The sequence below is a fragment of the Lipotes vexillifer genome, unplaced genomic scaffold (assembly GCF_000442215.2).
Source record: "Lipotes vexillifer unplaced genomic scaffold, Lipotes_vexillifer_v1.1 scaffold496, whole genome shotgun sequence".
Lineage (NCBI taxonomy): Eukaryota > Metazoa > Chordata > Mammalia > Artiodactyla > Lipotidae > Lipotes > Lipotes vexillifer.
Window position 1 is genome coordinate 1,044,727 of NW_006786690.1, and position 16,238 is coordinate 1,060,964.

General features: G+C 56.1%; 2 protein-coding genes across 2 annotated transcripts in view; both read right to left on the minus strand.

Moving 5' to 3' along the window:
- Positions 1–2,553: 2,553 nt before the first annotated feature.
- SFN (stratifin) lies at positions 2,554–3,868 on the minus strand. The gene has a single exon (XM_007459105.1). The coding sequence runs from the start codon at positions 3,795–3,797 to the stop codon at positions 3,051–3,053; it is 747 nt and encodes a 248-aa protein (XP_007459167.1). The 5' UTR covers positions 3,798–3,868; the 3' UTR covers positions 2,554–3,050.
- A 7,944-nt stretch (positions 3,869–11,812) lies between these two features.
- ZDHHC18 (zDHHC palmitoyltransferase 18) overlaps positions 11,813–16,238 on the minus strand; it is a 21,634-nt gene continuing 17,208 nt past the window's right edge. The window contains exons 4-8 of the mRNA XM_007459106.1: positions 15,415–15,552; positions 15,236–15,284; positions 14,613–14,715; positions 12,987–13,099; positions 11,813–12,070 (exon numbers count right to left, since the gene is read on the minus strand). Coding sequence (XP_007459168.1) covers positions 11,953–12,070; positions 12,987–13,099; positions 14,613–14,715; positions 15,236–15,284; positions 15,415–15,552 — 521 coding nt within the window. The 3' untranslated portion in view covers positions 11,813–11,952. The remainder of the gene's footprint in view (positions 12,071–12,986; positions 13,100–14,612; positions 14,716–15,235; positions 15,285–15,414; positions 15,553–16,238) is intronic.

The following is a 16,238-nucleotide window of genomic DNA, read 5'->3' on the forward strand; positions in this document are numbered from 1 at the left end:
GGGGGGGTGGGGGGGTGGGGGGGGGAAGAAAGTGCTCAAGTGGAGAGGACAACTGGAAAGAGTGGCCACCACGAAATTTCCAGCAGAACTTGGCAATCTTACCAACTTTGCCCTCTGGGACTGATTTGTTTTAATTGAGATATAATTCACATATCATAAAATTCATTATAGAGTTTACAGTTCAGTGTTTTTTCATATATTCACAAAGTTGTGCGACTATCACCACTATTTAAATCCAGAACATTTCATCACCCCAGAGAAATTCCATATACATTAGCAGTTGGACTGAAAAAAAAATTTTTTTTTAATTTTATTGAAGTATAGTTGATTTACAATATTGCATAGGACTGAAAAATTTTAAATGTCAAATTTAGGCCAGGAAAAGATGACAAGAAATGCTCACTGAGACCCCACCCTGGGTAACATTAAGAAAGCTTTAGATAGAAAAGTCTGGGACCCAGTTCAGAAGCTGGTGCCTAAGCCAGCTCACAGCTAGCTGTCTGATTTGGTGATATTCCAATCCATAGCATCTGCTTTTAAAATCTGTCAACACCAACACGCTACCTTAGGGTAGCTCATTTCTTTCCCCATAGAGGGCAGCCATGAGCGGTGTAGAGGAAGTAGGCAAAAGTCAAATGCTGAGAGAAAAGAAAGAATTTCCTTTCTCAGGACCTACCCATTAAGAGAAAGTCACCAGACCTGTCCGGTAAGAGAAACCAGGTCACTTCCAGAGCTGAGGGTAAGTCACTTGCCCTCTCCCAGAGTCTCTGCCTGGTTTGGAACCTTGAAACCCAACACCGTTCTGGGAAAAGAGAGGCGAAAACGAGGGACCCAGAAAGCATCAGAGTGGTCCTGCCAGCTTCCCCTGTAGAATTAGAAGCTCTGATAAGAGCCCTTTGAGTCCCATGGGTGTGACCAAACTTGGACTCTGGGGAACCTGATGAGGCTGGACTGAGTTTCCCCAATACTGTCAGGTGGAGGAGTGACCACTTGATGTCAGGCCAGTATTCTCGGGAGGCCCAGTGATCATGTAGGTCATATTTGGCAGTAAAGCTGTGCCTCAGTACTGGGCCTGATTATTCTGCTTTTGGCACAGAAATGCTGGATAAATCCTAGACTGTTGATGCTGGAAGGATTAATAATGCGTAACATGTATTGAATATGTACTATGGGCTACTTTACATGCATGTATTTGCTCAAACTTCACAGCAACTTTGAGAGGAAGGTACTATTTTTTAATCCCCACTTCACAAATGAGGACAGAAGGTAAGCATGGTGAAGAGCCTTGGCCAAGGCAGGCTGGGAGTCAAACGCAGGCAGTTTTAACTTCACATTTTTTCGTTAGAAAGCCTTTAGTCCAAGCCCCTTATGATACAGAAGGGGAAACTGAGGCCCAGGGAGGTATAATGGCTTTTCCAAGCCAGTCAGGGACACTTCCAAGCCTCCTGGTTACCAGTTCAGTGCTGCCTGGGCTCCGGAGTGTGATGGGGACACCTTGGGGGCCTTTTCCTAGCCCATCCTGCCTGCCCGGCCAGACCGAGGCACCACCGGTAGAGCAAATGACTCAGAGGGCAGGGACTCCTTTTCCGCACGGCCCCGCCCTGTCCCGCTGCTCTGAGGATACCGAGCTCTCGGGTAGGGCGGGTGGCAACTCGTCCGAGTGAAACCGGGAGAGCGCCGCCTCTGGCACCCGGCGGGGGGCGGGGGCCCCTCAGTGGCGCAGCCTGTCTCGGCGCCTGCGGGGCCGGATGGGCGGAGGAAAGACGCAATGCGCGCAGTCCGCTGCTCATTCTCCTATTGGTCAGTCGGGCCCCGGGGGCGGTACCCTGAGTATCTCCCTCCCGTGATTGGATGACATCGGCCTCGGGCCCGCCTCCAGCCTCGGGCTGTGAAGTCCTGGCCGAGCGGGGAGGCCGCATACTTAGGCATGTTGCCGCTAGGAGCCGGGGGGCGGGGGCGGGGGCGGGGCAGGCGTGGAGGCGTAGGGTTCCGCCGGCCAAGGCCGGACGCGCTCCTCGCGGCCCTTCCCACTCAACTTGAGTCTCCTCGTCGTCAGCCCGTTTCATTTTTGTTCCCATCTCCGAAAGCTGGAGGGCGGTCTTCTCAGATCTGGGCTTTTAAAGGCGGCGTCATACCCCTGCCCCAGGCCGTACTCCCCTCCGCTCAGATCTAATGACTCTTCCCTCTTTCAGATCTCAGGTGCCCAGAGCCGCTCACTGCAGCGTACCCCTCCGGCGCTGTCCTCGGACCTCACACCTGAGACTGCACTGGTTTCCTGTCCCCTCAGACCTGAGCACTTAAGCCTCCCGCCCCGCGGCCCCGGCAGAGAAGCCTCCAAGCCGTCTTTGCTCTCACCTGACCCTCCCGGGACGGACCAGTTTGGGGGGACCAGACCAGACCCTGTTGGAGAGAGCTGGACCCCCAGCCTCTCTCCTGGAGTCACTGGCTCCAGAATCTTGTCTGCGGGTCACTGAGCCAGCCCCATGGGAGCGTCTCTGTAACTCATACACCAAACCCTGTCCTGTCCCTCTGCAATAACTGGAAAAGACAGGAGGAGTGTCACAGGGGAACTTTATTGAGAGGAAACATGATCACACCCAGCAGACATGCTTTCCCTCGCTTCCTTGGTCTTGCTCGCTGCATGCACACACGCGCTCTCTCTCTCTCATCTCCAGCCTCTGCCACACAATTGAGTTCTCAGCCACAAGGGTGGGACACTCCTCAATTCCTAAGATCCAGAGGCAGCAGGGACAGGAGGGGGGCGGGGTGGGGAGGAAGTGGCCAGGTTCAGGGGTGGGGTCGGGGGGCGGCGGAGGTGCAGAGAGCAGGGCTGGGTGGGATGACCAGTGGCCAGGAGCACCTGACAGCTGCAGGAAGCATGGAATCCTCTGGCTCCAGGTGGCCTCAGCTCTGCTGGTTCCTCTCTGTGGAGCCTTTCTGAGCTGGGGCAGAGCATTTGGGGAGAAGGGTTGGGCCTCCCACCCCGTACAAGTCCTCTCTGCCAGGAGTGGGGGATGAGCGGGCAGGGCAGGGAGGGCAGCGGGCACAGCTCAGCTCTGGGGCTCCTCGGGAGCCTCGCACCCCTCTTCCCCGGCGTTGTCGGCCGTCCACAGCGTCAGGTTGTCCCGCAGCAGCTGCATGATGAGGGTGCTGTCTTTGTAGGAGTCCTCGCTGAGGGTGTGCAGGTCAGCCATGGCCTCGTCGAAGGTGGTCTTGGCCAGCGAGATGGCCGCCTCGGGGCTGTTGGCGATCTCATAGTGGAAGACGGAAAAGTTCAGGGCCAGGCCCAAGCGGATGGGGTTGGTGGGTGGCATCTCCTTCTTGCTGATATCCATGGCATCCTGGTAGGCCGACCGGGCTGAGTCAATGATGCGCTTCTTGTCATCACCGGTGGCCACCTCAGCCAGGTACCGGTAGTAGTCACCCTTCATTTTCAGGTAGAAGACCCGACTTTCGGCATCACCGGCCTCCTTGATGAGATGGCTGTCCAGCAAGCTCAACACCGTGTTGCATACGCCCCGGAGCTCCGTCTCCACCTTCTCCCGGTACTCTCGCACCTCCGGGCCCTTCTCTTCTGAGCCCTCCTCGTTGCCCTTCTGCTCAATACTGGTCAGGACTCTCCACGCGGCCCGCTGGCCACCCACCACATTCTTGTAGGCCACTGAGAGCAGGTTGCGCTCTTCGCAGGAGAGCTCCTCACCCTTTTCCACGGCGCTCTTCATGAAGGCTGCCATGTCCTCATAGCGTTCAGCCTGCTCGGCCAACTTGGACTTCTGGATCAGGCTGGCTCGCTCCATGGCTCTGGGGACAGACAGGCAGGCGGCAGGCTAACTGGCTGCCTTGGAACCAATGCCGGGTTCTGTGCCTCTCCTGCTCTTGGCCTGCCTTTTGGCTGGAAGGCCAGGCCCACAGCAGGGTGGGGAGGGCAGAGGGCGGGACTGGGGCCCCAGACCTGCCTCCTCTCCTCTTCCCCACCACACCCTTTCCGGCTCTTCCTTAAAGGTGAAAGGGCTGGGATGTGGGGTGACTCATTGGGACAGTCAGCAGGAGAAATCTGGGCGTTGGCCACACCTGCACCGACACCTCTCCAGCCTCCAGGCTGCCCCCTCTTCTTCAGGGTTTCCATTACGTTCCCACATGAGGTAGCTGCCCCAGTTTCTCAAATCAGATCCTCCTTCACCGTGTCCTTCCGGGGACTGAGGATGGCTTCAGCTGCCTGACCACTGGGGGCCTAGGCAGAGCCCATGAAGCCAGGTGCAGGAGGATGGGGCTCCTGATCCTGCCAGGTACAGTTCCCCCATTGGTTCAGGTGAGATAACTCATTGTTTAGGTAGGGCTGTAGTTTCCCAAGCACCTTCATACCCGTGATCTATAGTCTCTGCTGTGTCTCTGCGAAATGGGCAGGACTGTGACTACTACTCCCACTGCAGAGATGGGAATACTAAGGCTCAGCGAGGGATGAGATTTGCTCAGGGTCACACAGCTTTGGCTTCTCTCCCATCAGGGCTTCTGACTTGTGAGTTCCAGGCTGTATTTAGAAGTAAGATGCAGGCTTTTTCCAGAGTCTACCTGAAATGGTTCCATCCCCCACTCCTCACTCCCCCTCAGGGTCCTGTTGCCTCTGAGCTCCCAAAATGCACAAGCAGCAGCGTTCAGGGTGCCACTTAATGAGGCGTTTAACGATCGGCTTCTGACGCTCCAGCCCAGTCTTTGTAATCAGTCACCCAGTAGGTTTTTTGGATACCTTCCCCATCACAGCACAATTTTCCCTTTCAAGTTGGTGGCCTGTTGCCACTTGTCTGAGGACTTACCCTCTGGCTCTCCACACCAGATCACTTCGCCCCTCCCAGCCACCTGCCATCATGCATCAGTGGGGCTCACAGAGGGTGGGGACCCAGCTCACTGACTATCCCACTTTCCTGCCTGACTCAGCCCGCCTTCTGTCAGAGGCCGGGAAGCAGGCCACCTGGGTACTCTGCCCAGTTTGCTTCCCCAGGGCGGGATGCTAGTAACCGGGGAGAGAGACAGGACCGAAAACAAGGAGGTGGCTGTCACACAGGCCATTTTTTTTTTTAAGGGCTTCAAATGCTTGGCGTTTAATTTATTTAATTTATTTATTTTTTTATTTTTGGCTGTGTTGGGTCTTCATTTCTGTGCGAGGGCTTTCTCTAGTTGTGGCGAGCGGGGGCCACTCTTCATCGCAGTGCGCGGGCCTCTCACTGTCGTGGCCTCTCTTGTTGCGGAGCACAGGCTCCAGACACGCAGGCTCAGTAGTTGTGGCTCACGGGCCCAGTTGCTCCGCGGCACGTGGGATCTTCCCAGACCAGGGCTCGAACCCGTGTCCCCTGCATTAGCAGACAGATTCTCAACCACTGCGCCACCAGGGAAGCCCACACACAGGCCATTTTGTTTTACGGGGCAGCAGTCCTAGCTGAGTGCTGCCTTACCCAGCCTGCCTCTCCGAAGTTTCCCTGCCCCTTCCCGTTGACCATGGCCCCACCCCTGACCCCTGGCAGAGGCCTCAGAGATGGAGACTGCTCTGCTGCCAATCTTCTGTCCCTGTTCACTGAGGTGCTATCTTTGTGTCAGCCAAGAATTTCACCTAAAGGTGTTGGCATTGCACCTATGAGGGTGTGTTCCTGCTTATCTGCTCCACCCCTAGCCAAAGCTCAGATGGGACTCAGGGGTGGGGCTCCTCTCTCTCTCTGGGATCCAGCCAGTTTAATCCTTGAACCAGGACTATTTCACAGGCCGGTCGGTCCCCAGTTCCTCTCGGTGTCTGAATACCCACCCTCCCCTCCTGGAGGGACTCTGAGGCCAGAACTCTGAGGCCCAAAGATGAGATCTGCCAAGAAAGCAGAAGGGATTTTAGGCTTGCCATCCCGAAGGCTTTGCTTAGATCACTGACACGGAAAACGCTAGAAACAAAGTACACTAAAGTACCAATTTACAGAGTATATCTTTAGGTAGTAGGAGTCTAAGTGGGGTTTTTTTCCTTTTGATTTTCCTAGTATCTTCAGGTTACCAATGGTGAATGTGTATTATTTTTCTATGACAGACAGAATAGCCTAATATCTTTGGAATCAGACTGCCTGGGTTCAGTTCTCACAAGCTGCTGTGGCTTTGTCTAAGTGACTTAGCCTCTGTGAGCCCTGGTTCTCCTAAGTATAAAACGGGCCTCGTTGTGAGGAAAGCACTTAGTAGAGTGGATGGTAACTATTAATATTGTGTGAAAAAAAATCCACATGATAACAATGTTTATTATTATAAACATACACACTCAAAGCACTAATATGGAGCTGGTTTCTATGAAATAAGGAAGGACCTCAAACCAGGCCTCAGCCGAAGGCCAGACCCTGCCCAGCTGCAGAGAAGACGAATGAATGGTCAGATGCACTCGCTCAGCACTGCCTCCTCGCTCTCCAGCCCAGACGTTCCTCTGGCCTGCGCAGGCCCTGGGCCCCCAAGGACCTTCCTTCGTGTTAGTCATCCAGCTCAGGCTTTCCCAAGTCCTGGGGGAAAGCAGGAGATCCCAGAACACTAGAAACCTGGAGGGCAGGGCCTGATAGGCCTAGGAATTTTGGAGATGCTTCTGTCGCAAGGGAGGAAGCATGCTCTTCCTACCACTCAAGCCAGGAGACCTGATGGTTCACACCACAAGCTCTATGCCCTCAGCCCAGCAATGAGCAGGGGAAACGACGCCTCTTCACTTCTTCCCCTCCCCTGCCAAAGAAGCTCAGGGGTGAATTTGGGAGCCAGGCTACCTAACACCTCCTGCCCGCTCTGGCCTGTCTGTCGGTCCTGACTCAGTTCCTGTCTCAGGCACCTCCCTTTGCCTCCAGGCCTCCCTTTCCCAAGTCCAGGAGCCCAGGCAGGCAGGAGGTAGCAGGCCCTGGCAGGGCACGAAGTTCCACCGTCAGCCACCTGAGTCAGCAGGACAGGAGCGGGGGCCGCAGCCCAAAGGGGCTTTCCTCATCCTGCCTGCTACCTCCCCACCCTCCCATACAGCATCCATCCTACCAGCAGGATCAAAGCCTCTGGTCTCACAGACAACCAATCCGTCTTAGCCAGTAATAACAGGCTTTGAACAGGCTTTGAAGGGTTGTGGCATAGACAAGATAGCAACCAGTTGCTATCTACCTCCATTGAGAAAAAGGCTAGGGCTCGGATTGTAGCAGGAGGGATTCTGGTTAGATTTCAGAAAGAGCTTCCTAGGAAAGTTTTTCAGTCTTGGAATGATCAAATTAAACAGGTGACTTGAGAAACTATGGCACCTTCTCCCTTGGTTAGCTGTGAACAAGGGTTCAGTTATTCAGCTAAGAGCGCGCTGTACTAGTTGGTTGCCTTTGGGAGAGAGATTACTTTTAAGTGACTCAGCTATCTGAGTTTTCTTCCTCAAGGTGCTGCTGTTTAGAGTGCCCTACGTCTCCTAGGCCATTCCAGTCGAGGACACAGTGTGGAATTACTGGAAAGAGAATGGAATAAGGTCCGGGGGTGAAACTGCATCCCAGCTCTATTATAAGGCTTTGAGCAGGTCCCTTCCTGCCTTTTGGCCTCAGTTTCCCCATCAGTACAAGGAGGCCAACACAGATCATCACTAAGCCCCCTGTTGGCTCTGAATGACATTCTCTAATTTTAGGGTTTCTCCCTGAGAGCCCCTCCTCCCACAGCAGCCAAATTCATTCCTTGGGTGGTGCAGAAGGGTCAGAGGTTGGGGCAGAGATCAGGTTCAAATCCTGGATTTATCAGCTGGGAGACCCTGGGAAATTTCCGTGCCTTTCCTGAGCCTCTGTTCCCTCACCTGTAAAAAGGCTGCCATTGCCTTCTTCATAGGTTTAGGGAAGAGAATGGGCAAAGCCCTTGCTAAATGGCCACCGTAATTATTTTTTAGCTCTTAGAACACTGTGTGTGTATCTCGATGTGGGGCGGCAGCTGGGGAAAGGGAAGGTTCCATTGTTACCCTGGGCTGGGCTCAGTTCAGGGGTGTGACAGTCCCTGACTGGAGTTAAACCCTCTGTCCCAGCCTAGGCTGGGACCTTCCCAAGTTCAGAGGTCAGCTAAGGTCTCTGGAACTGAGACCAGGAGTTCCAGAGGGGCAGGGTGACGATGACACTAGCCACTCTGCCTGTGTCACTTCTGGCTCCGTTGTGCCTCCTTTTTAAATCTCCAGAACAGCACTGACCAGCTGACAAGGCTGGCGATGTTCTGCAGATTCATCACAGGCCCCAGCCCTGGACCCCAAAGCAGAGGTGGTACCAGACAGCCAACGGTATGGCAAGAAGAGGGAAATCTTTATTTTGGTTAAAAAAGGTACAGGACAGCAGACAAGCAGCACCCACCGCACGCCCATGAGCTCAGCAGACTTCCTAGGCCCGGCCCGGTTTCCTTTAGTTCCTCTGGAGAGCACGGGGTTGCCAGAGCCAGCTCAGTCCCTCAGTGCCTGGAGCAAAGGGTACAAGCATTCTCCTGGCATCCTACCTGCTCCGGGGGTGGGGGTGGCGCCGTGGGAACAGCGTCAGACCAGCTGTGCTTAGGACGGTCACCGAACTGGTTCAACAGCAACAGTCAGCACCCCAGACGGCTCCTTGAAGAAACCTGCTGGGCTCGACTAGAGCTGTGCCCGATTCTGGGGCTGGGCAGGCTCTAAGGCAAGATTCCTAGAGTCCTGACTCCTTACAGATCCGGGGAAGGGGAAGGAGAGCGGAGGAGGGGAGGGCGAGTTTCAGCATAGTATTATGTCATCGTGCGCTTTATGGCTTTCTACGCTGGCCGCGTGGAGGGGGGCGGGGGCAGAGAGGCCAGCCCCTGCCTCCTATGGGGGGCCCTAGTGAGAACACGTGTGGGGCAGGCTTGGGGGCAGACCCTGTAGGCACAGACGGTGGCCCGGGTTAGGCAGGTGGAGGTGCCGGGTGCCTGGCTCCCCCCAGGCCGCTCCTGGAGAGGCAGAGAGCAGCGGTCCTCAGGAGGTCCTTAAGCCCCCGCACACACTGGAGATCCAGGGCAGGAGAGCAAAGAGGGAGAAGAGAGAGGGTTAGCGAGTACGGGAGGAGAGAGGAGGCCCACAGGGGTGCCACAGCACCTGCCTCTTCCCCACAGAAGGGCCAAGGCTTGGGCAGCAGGCAACAAAGCAGGAGAGAGAAAGCTCTGCAGGGACAGGAAGCAGGTGAGAGAAAGCTCTGCAGGGACAGGAAGCCAGGACACAGTGTTAGTGATCAAGGGCCCCTGCACACCAGGACGCCACCCGAAGGGGCCCGGGCACCTCGGAGCAGGTGCTGGGGAGCTGCTCCGTGCGAAGCCACTTCCTCAGTCCAGAGTGGGGCTGGGCTTCTAGACCTGCCCCAACACCCCGGCCCTTCTGCTTAGGGGGGAGTCCTGGGGGCCCCACCACGACCAGCACACACACCACACCACACACCAGACAGATGAACGGGCTCCGTGGGGATGGCGAGGCATGCGATGAGGATGACACGGTGTGTGAGGGGAGCGGGCGGTGCTGGCTGACGGGGAGATACAGTCTTACCAGCTAACCCTCTGCAAAGAGGCCTGTTAGCTCCCCTCAGGCTGTGCAGGAGATGGCAAAATCCTGACAGGTGTCCTGGGGGAGATACCAGAGGTGGGCCAGCGTTACGAGCTGTCTGGCCGGGCCCTGCTGCCTGGGCGGGGGCCAGGGAGGCTCTGGCTCTCAATCTGGAATCCACTGCCTTATAAACATTTTCTTAGCTGAGCAGTCCCTGGGGGTCAGCACGGAAAGACAGCAAGGAGGAAGAACTCAGGGGTCTCCAAGCCCCCAAGGCAGGGGAAGGTAGAGGCGACAAAGAAGAGACAGGATGGCCTTTTCTTACACGCCTGCGGGGGCCTAGCTGCAGCCCCCTCTGCTCAGCCTCCAGCAGACAGACTCCAGCCAGGGGAGGAGACCGTTCGCCAGGTCACTGGGCCGCCTTCTTTCTGTCTCCCCAGGAAAGACCAAGTTTGGCTGGAAGAACAGAGAGCTGCCAGGTGGGGCCTCAGCAAAGAAAGAGCAAACAAAAACCAAACCAAAGCGAATCAATTCTTAAAAACAAAAATTTTATTACAAGCAGGAACAAAGAATACTGGCTTAAATAAAAGGCAGGTAGGAGTCCCCTCCTCTAGCCAGCTTCCTCCCCACCCCCACTGCCGTGGCAGCATGGCCCAGGGTCCTGAGGCCGGGGCGAAGCTGCTGCTCCCAGAGGGAACCCCTTGCAGCTGCCACTTCTCAGCTGCCTGTGACCCACTAGCCTCTGCAGCAAGGAGGGACAAGATGCGAGGACTTCCTATGTCACTTTCCAAGGGCTTCAGCCCACTTAAAGGGCCAAGGAAGGAGACAGAGGGACAATTTCCTATCTATTTTGACAAGAAACTAAAACTCCCAGGAGAGGAGGGACATCCTCTAAGTTTCTGACCCAGATTTAGGCCAACCTTCACTCGTCTCTCGGCCCACCCTGTTCCTTCCTTTTCTCTGGAGGGAGGCCTCCAGTTGGCCGACTCCCCATACTCTAGCCCCTGGCACTGGGTCCCATACTCAGACCTTGGAGGAAGGAGTGTGGCGTGCAGGATGGCAGCCACTCCCCACAGCCATTACCCCGTCCACCTGACCAGGCCCCAGCCTGTCTGGGCAGGTCCCAGCTGGAAGCCTGACCTGGGGGCTGGGCGGCTGAGTACCAGCCACTGTTTGTCTGAAGTCCTTGGAGGAGGGGAAGGTAGGAAGATGAGGCTGAACTGCCGCAGGAGCCCAGGGGTCTCCTGTGACCAATGCACACACTCCCTGTGCCCATGGTTCAGGCTGCTCCCGCTGCTGCCACCACCGGCCGACACCCAAGGGGGACAGTGGCGAGTGAGGCAGCCCAGGGGGTGTGGGGGAGTGGGAGCCAATCACATTCATACACACGGGCACGCGAGCGCACACATACATACACACACACACTCACTCACTCACGGCCAGAAGGTCTCTTGTAATAAACTTATTAAAACCAAGTTGCCTTCTGATAACCCTTAACCTGGCACTACACAGAGAGCAATGTGGCTGACTTCATTTTTCTTCCATTTAAAAAAGCCTATGTAGAAAAGAGGTCTATAAAATTGTGCAAAATACCCAGCATCAATAAACCCATTTCAAGTATTGCCAGCATGAGTATAACCTGCCCATCCCCAGACCTGACTTGGGAGGAAGGTGAGGGGCCAGGCTGGGCCCCTGGAGAACCGTCCGTGGGCAGAGAGAGGGCGAGGCCCCCGCTTCCTAGTGTGCTGCCCAGGAATCATGCAGGAGCTGAGGTCTCGGGTGCCTGGCTCCGGTTTGGCTTCCTCTGACACAGGCTACCCCTGCCACCCCCAGCTCTGCCCTCTCTACCTGGAGCCCCAGCTCTAGTCTACTGGCCAACTCCATACAAAAACAAAAATGGAAGAAAGAACAATGGCTATCACAAAAAGAATGAAGGAGACCACAGACCAAAGCAGACCACAGAAGCATCCTCTCCGACAGCCTGCTGTCCAGAGCCGATTGCTCCTCGGTCCTGCTTCACCCCTTGGACCCTGGCCCAGCAGGGCCCAGCAGCTCTCCCACCTTGGAGGCATCACACTCAGTCCGCACCCTCACTCGCACGGGGCACGGCTCGGAGGCACGGCAGAGGCTTGGCGTGGTCCCCTGGGCAGCCTCAGGAGCCCTGGCCGCTCTCTCCTGTCACTCCTGCCACTGATCAGCTGGGGGAATTTAGCGCCCAAGACCGTGGGAACCTGGTTTAGGGAGCAGAGGGTACAGCCATGGCACAGTGTGGGGAAAGCCACGCAGGGTGGGAAATAAATATGAAAAGACTTAAAAAGTCTTTGGCAGCTCTGCTTCCCTTCGGGTGAAATGGGGAGGGTCCTGGTAGGTGTGGAGGGCGGCAGGTGAGTGCGGAGGGGCATACAGGCCAGCAGGTGGCAAGTACTGAGCCCGGTTCAGGGGTGGCCTCCTACCATGCTGGCATCAAGCTTGGCTCTGCAGGCTGGCTCGTCGCTTCTGATGGGCGAGGGCAACACGGTGTCAGACTGCACAAATCCCCTCCGGTCAATCAGGCTTTCAAAATACAAGGTGGGGGGACACATGAGGCCCTGCCTGACACCAGAGCTCCAGGCCGGGGGCTGGATGGCATGGTCCATCTCCCAGCCAAGGAAAGACCCAGCCCTAGAAAGGCTGAGGAAAGGGGAGCTGCTCTCCAGTTGGCGGCTCAAGACCCTTCCCTTCTGGAAGGGCCCTCTCTGTACTCTGGACACTTGGCTTTCGGCCACAGGTTTTATCCACTATTAATTCAAACTGTCCAGCGTTCTGTCGGGCTCCCAGGCTGCAGGTAAGGGGAAGAGCAAGGATGAAAGGGCATTGGGAGATGGTGCAATTCCTACTGTCCTTTCCCCGGGGGCAGGATCGGAGAGAAGCATATTGGATATTGAGCAGGAGAAGGTGGGGATGGTGTTGGGAAGTCTTACCAGCCTCCCTCCCCCGCCCCCACAGTGCCCAATTTAACTCCGGAGCTGGACATCTAGCGCCCCCTGGTGTCAGGACAGAGGGGGGCGCTTCCCAGCAGGGCTGAGCCACCAGGGCTCTCCTCTGCCAGGAGGAAGACGGAGGCCCCACCCAGTCCAGCCTTCAGCACCAGAAAGGCAGCCTCACTCTAGCATGGACAATACATTAATTGTGGTTATCCCTGGGGAGTAGGATTACATGTGATATACAACACTCTTGTTAGTATTTTGTACTTAATTTTTTTCTACAATGATCGCACGGGATTACAAGTTAAAACTCTCTACAGAATTCCTTTACGTGACAAGTGTCCTGAGTGCATCCAGCAGGGGATGGTGGACAGAGGGCATCTGTGGTGTGGGGAGAGGTCTGCTGATTCCAGAACCTCTTTCAGAGGAATAGACTCACAGGGCCACCCCCCACTGGCCTGGCCAGGCCAGGCCCTATGACCTTTCCCCTGTACCCGCTGGCTTACCTGGGAGGTAGGGGGCCGCAGAGCACAGCACAGCAGTTAGTGATAACACTTTTATGGCTGTAGGGATTGACAGAGGCCTCACCGCTCCTCTTGTTGGACCACGAGCCTTTGATCTGCAAGCAGGAAGGAGCTCGGGGTCAGGTACCTCCCTTCATTTCACTTGTTCTAGAGGCTGGGGAAAATCAGCAAATTCTGAAACCAATTCTGGCTAGTCTATTGCAGGGAGCATGCCCTTAACCCAGGCCATTCAGTGAGGATGTGGGGGACTGCTGGATGTTGGGGGGCACCCAGAAGAGGAGGCGCTAACCAAGACAGAAGACAGAGCAGAGCCAAAGAGAAGCCTCCAAAGGAGACTTTGTGGGTGCATCCTTCCTTCTCTGTCCAGCCACCCAAGAGGGAGGATAGTGCAAGGGCACAGGGCTCAGGCTGACCTGGCCGTGAACTCTGGCTCTGCCACAGACTTGCTGCATGACCCTGGACAGATCACCACTTCTGAGTCTCAGTCCTCATTTGAAAAATAGGGAACTCTCTGGTAACACTGTCGGAGCATTAGATGAAATCTTGCCCATCTCTAGCTCTGTGAAGCCGGCTATCAAAGGCATTAAGGAGATTAGCAGTAAAGGATACTGACTTGAGTTTAACCTAGAGTTTTCCAAACTTATTTGGCCATGACACCCCTTTTTGCTTAACCCCTAGTATTATCCTGCAGAAACAGCCCCCAGGAAGTCACCTTGGGAGAAGCTGGCTGACATCATTTCTGCTCTGTACCAATCACCCAGCATGTGATACCCTATTGGGCATGTTAAGTTTTGTTTCCCCGAAAGACAGGCTGAGATCAAGAAATGTATTTTCTGTTGGTCAATGGGCCTCTGAGCAGTATCAGATGGTAGCCCTGGAACAGATGCTCTCATTTGCTTTTTTGTTGTTTGGAAGGATGGTGGGGCAGGGGGGTGGGCGGTCAGGTCTGGCCCAGGGCTGGGCACACAGTGGGTGCTCAAACAATGCTTGTTGGTAGAGATCTACAAGGCAGCAGGTCAGGAGGTTGATGGAGCTTCACATTTCTGTCCTGGCCAGCCCCCTCAACAAGGATGCCTCAGAGAGCCCCAGGACATCCTGAGAACAGGCACATCACCGCTGTCTACAAGGGCAGCGCGGTGGGCACAGCGAGCTTCTGAGTGCAACCCTGGCTCTGTCCCTTTCCAGCTGGGTGACCTGGGGCAAGTCACTCAGCCATCAAATGAAGAAAAAGCATCCTCGTTCCTTCTGCTTCAGAGTTGGCAAAAGGACCCAAAGAGATGACGGAAACTGTAAGAACTCTGGAAATGGTAATGAGCCGGCCAAATGTAATGACGGCTATGGTGTGAGTGTTGCTCTAGCGGGGCTAGGGAGAAAGCAACCTCGGGACCCTGGGAGCCAGCACCGAGGGGGCCTCGGAAGCCTGCACAGGGTCTCCCGGGGCCCAGCCCTGAACACTGGAAGGAGATGTCAGGTCACCTCACGTCTCCACCCGCATTTCCCTGGCAGTCTGAGAGTCAGGGCTGCACTGCGGCTGCTCCAGGCTCCCTCAGCCCTGCCTCCATCCTGGGATCGGGCCCAGGGATGAGGTGTTGCTCCAGCCTTACTCACGTCTTCATTAGTTGTCAGGTTGGAGGCGACGAGGTAAGTGTGAAACCCTGAGAGGCCCAGGATGGACCAGATGGAGAAGAAGCAGATCACCAACTCCAGCACGGTGAGCAGCGCGGTCAAGGAGGCACACGGACACGGGGGCCGGGAGCCTCCCCGTGCTTGGAAGCTGGCCTCGCCAGCCTCTCTCACCCATCCTCCCGGGGAGCCACTTCCCCAGAAAGGATATAACTTTGTAAGCTTCCCGTGATCTCAGATCACCTCCTGGGCCCCAAGCAGGGTTTGCGAGCACCCCAAGGGCAGGACGAGCCCAGGGTGATGGATGGTAGAGGGAACTGAGGATTCCAAACACCAGAACTGCGGACACGGCATGGTCCGGGGAGCTTGGTGTCTTAAGGGAGGACAGGGACTGTGGCCCTGAGAGCTCTCGGCCATCCCAGCTCCACAAGAGTCCATTCAGAATCGGCTCCAGCCTGGGGCTGAACAGAAGCAGCTGGCAGACGGGATTCTAGAGCGCGAACGTCGGCTCTACTCCATTCCCCTGTTTACGGGATGAGGTGCGGGGACCCGCCCCAGTGAAGGGGCCTCAGGTCCCACCAGGGCTCCCCCTTGCCGACAAAGGATATCTCGCTGGCGTCTCCTTCAGAGTGGAGAGGAAGTTGCTTCCCTGAGAGCCTGGGGAGGAAGAGACAGGAGAGGGCGCGGCTCGAGGGAGAGCGACCACAGTCCCTTGACCTGGCCGAGCTTGCCGGCCCGGGCCGCCCACTTGCCCCCGCCCGCACTCACACCGTCATCCCCAACTCACGCAGCGTCAGGTGGGTGACCACGCAGGCGAAGATGAAGGCCGTCAGGAATGAGAGGGAAAGAATGAACGCGTAGAAAAAGCGGTAGTTCCGTTTCCCCACACAGTTGCCCACCCAAGGGCAGTGATGGTCAAACCGTTCTGGAAGGGCCGGGGAGATGGGTTAGGGCCGCCCTGGCCCGCAACCAGCAGCGGTGTTTAGAGGCCTCTCGCATCTCCACCCCCTCGCTCTCTCCACACGTGACTCTCAGTTCCTCGACACTCCCGGCCTCTGGTCCTTCACCTGCCAGTTCCCGTAATTCTTCTTGTCTCGGCTGCAAGGCCACTTCCTTGAGAAACTCTCCCCCAACCCCGGACAAGGTGAGGCCCCTGTTATCTGCCTTGTTGCCACAGCACTTATCCTTTGCTGCACTTTGCCCACGTGTGTTTATATATTTATTTACAATGGGTGGGCTGGCCTGTAACCCCTATTCGATTGTGAGCTCCATGAGAGGGCCTGAGCTGAATCCCAGGGTCTGGCAGTGTCTGGTACAAAGAAGAGGCACAAAAAGTACTTATCGCCTGGCCTACGATCCCAGCCCCATGCCAACAACCAATGACCCCTGTCCCTTGCTCTAGAATAGAGGACCAATGAGGGGCTGGGCCGCTACGTAACTTGTGGAGAACCGGCATCGGAGGCCTAGTCAGAGGGCTGAGCTCACACCAGCACTATGTCCCTGGGGGTGGGGTCACACCCAGACCAGTGAGGAAAGTCCCCTGTGGGAATGTGGGTCACAAGCCTGTCGCAGGCCTCACACCCAGGCCAGGGCCCTTCACGGTGGGGGTGG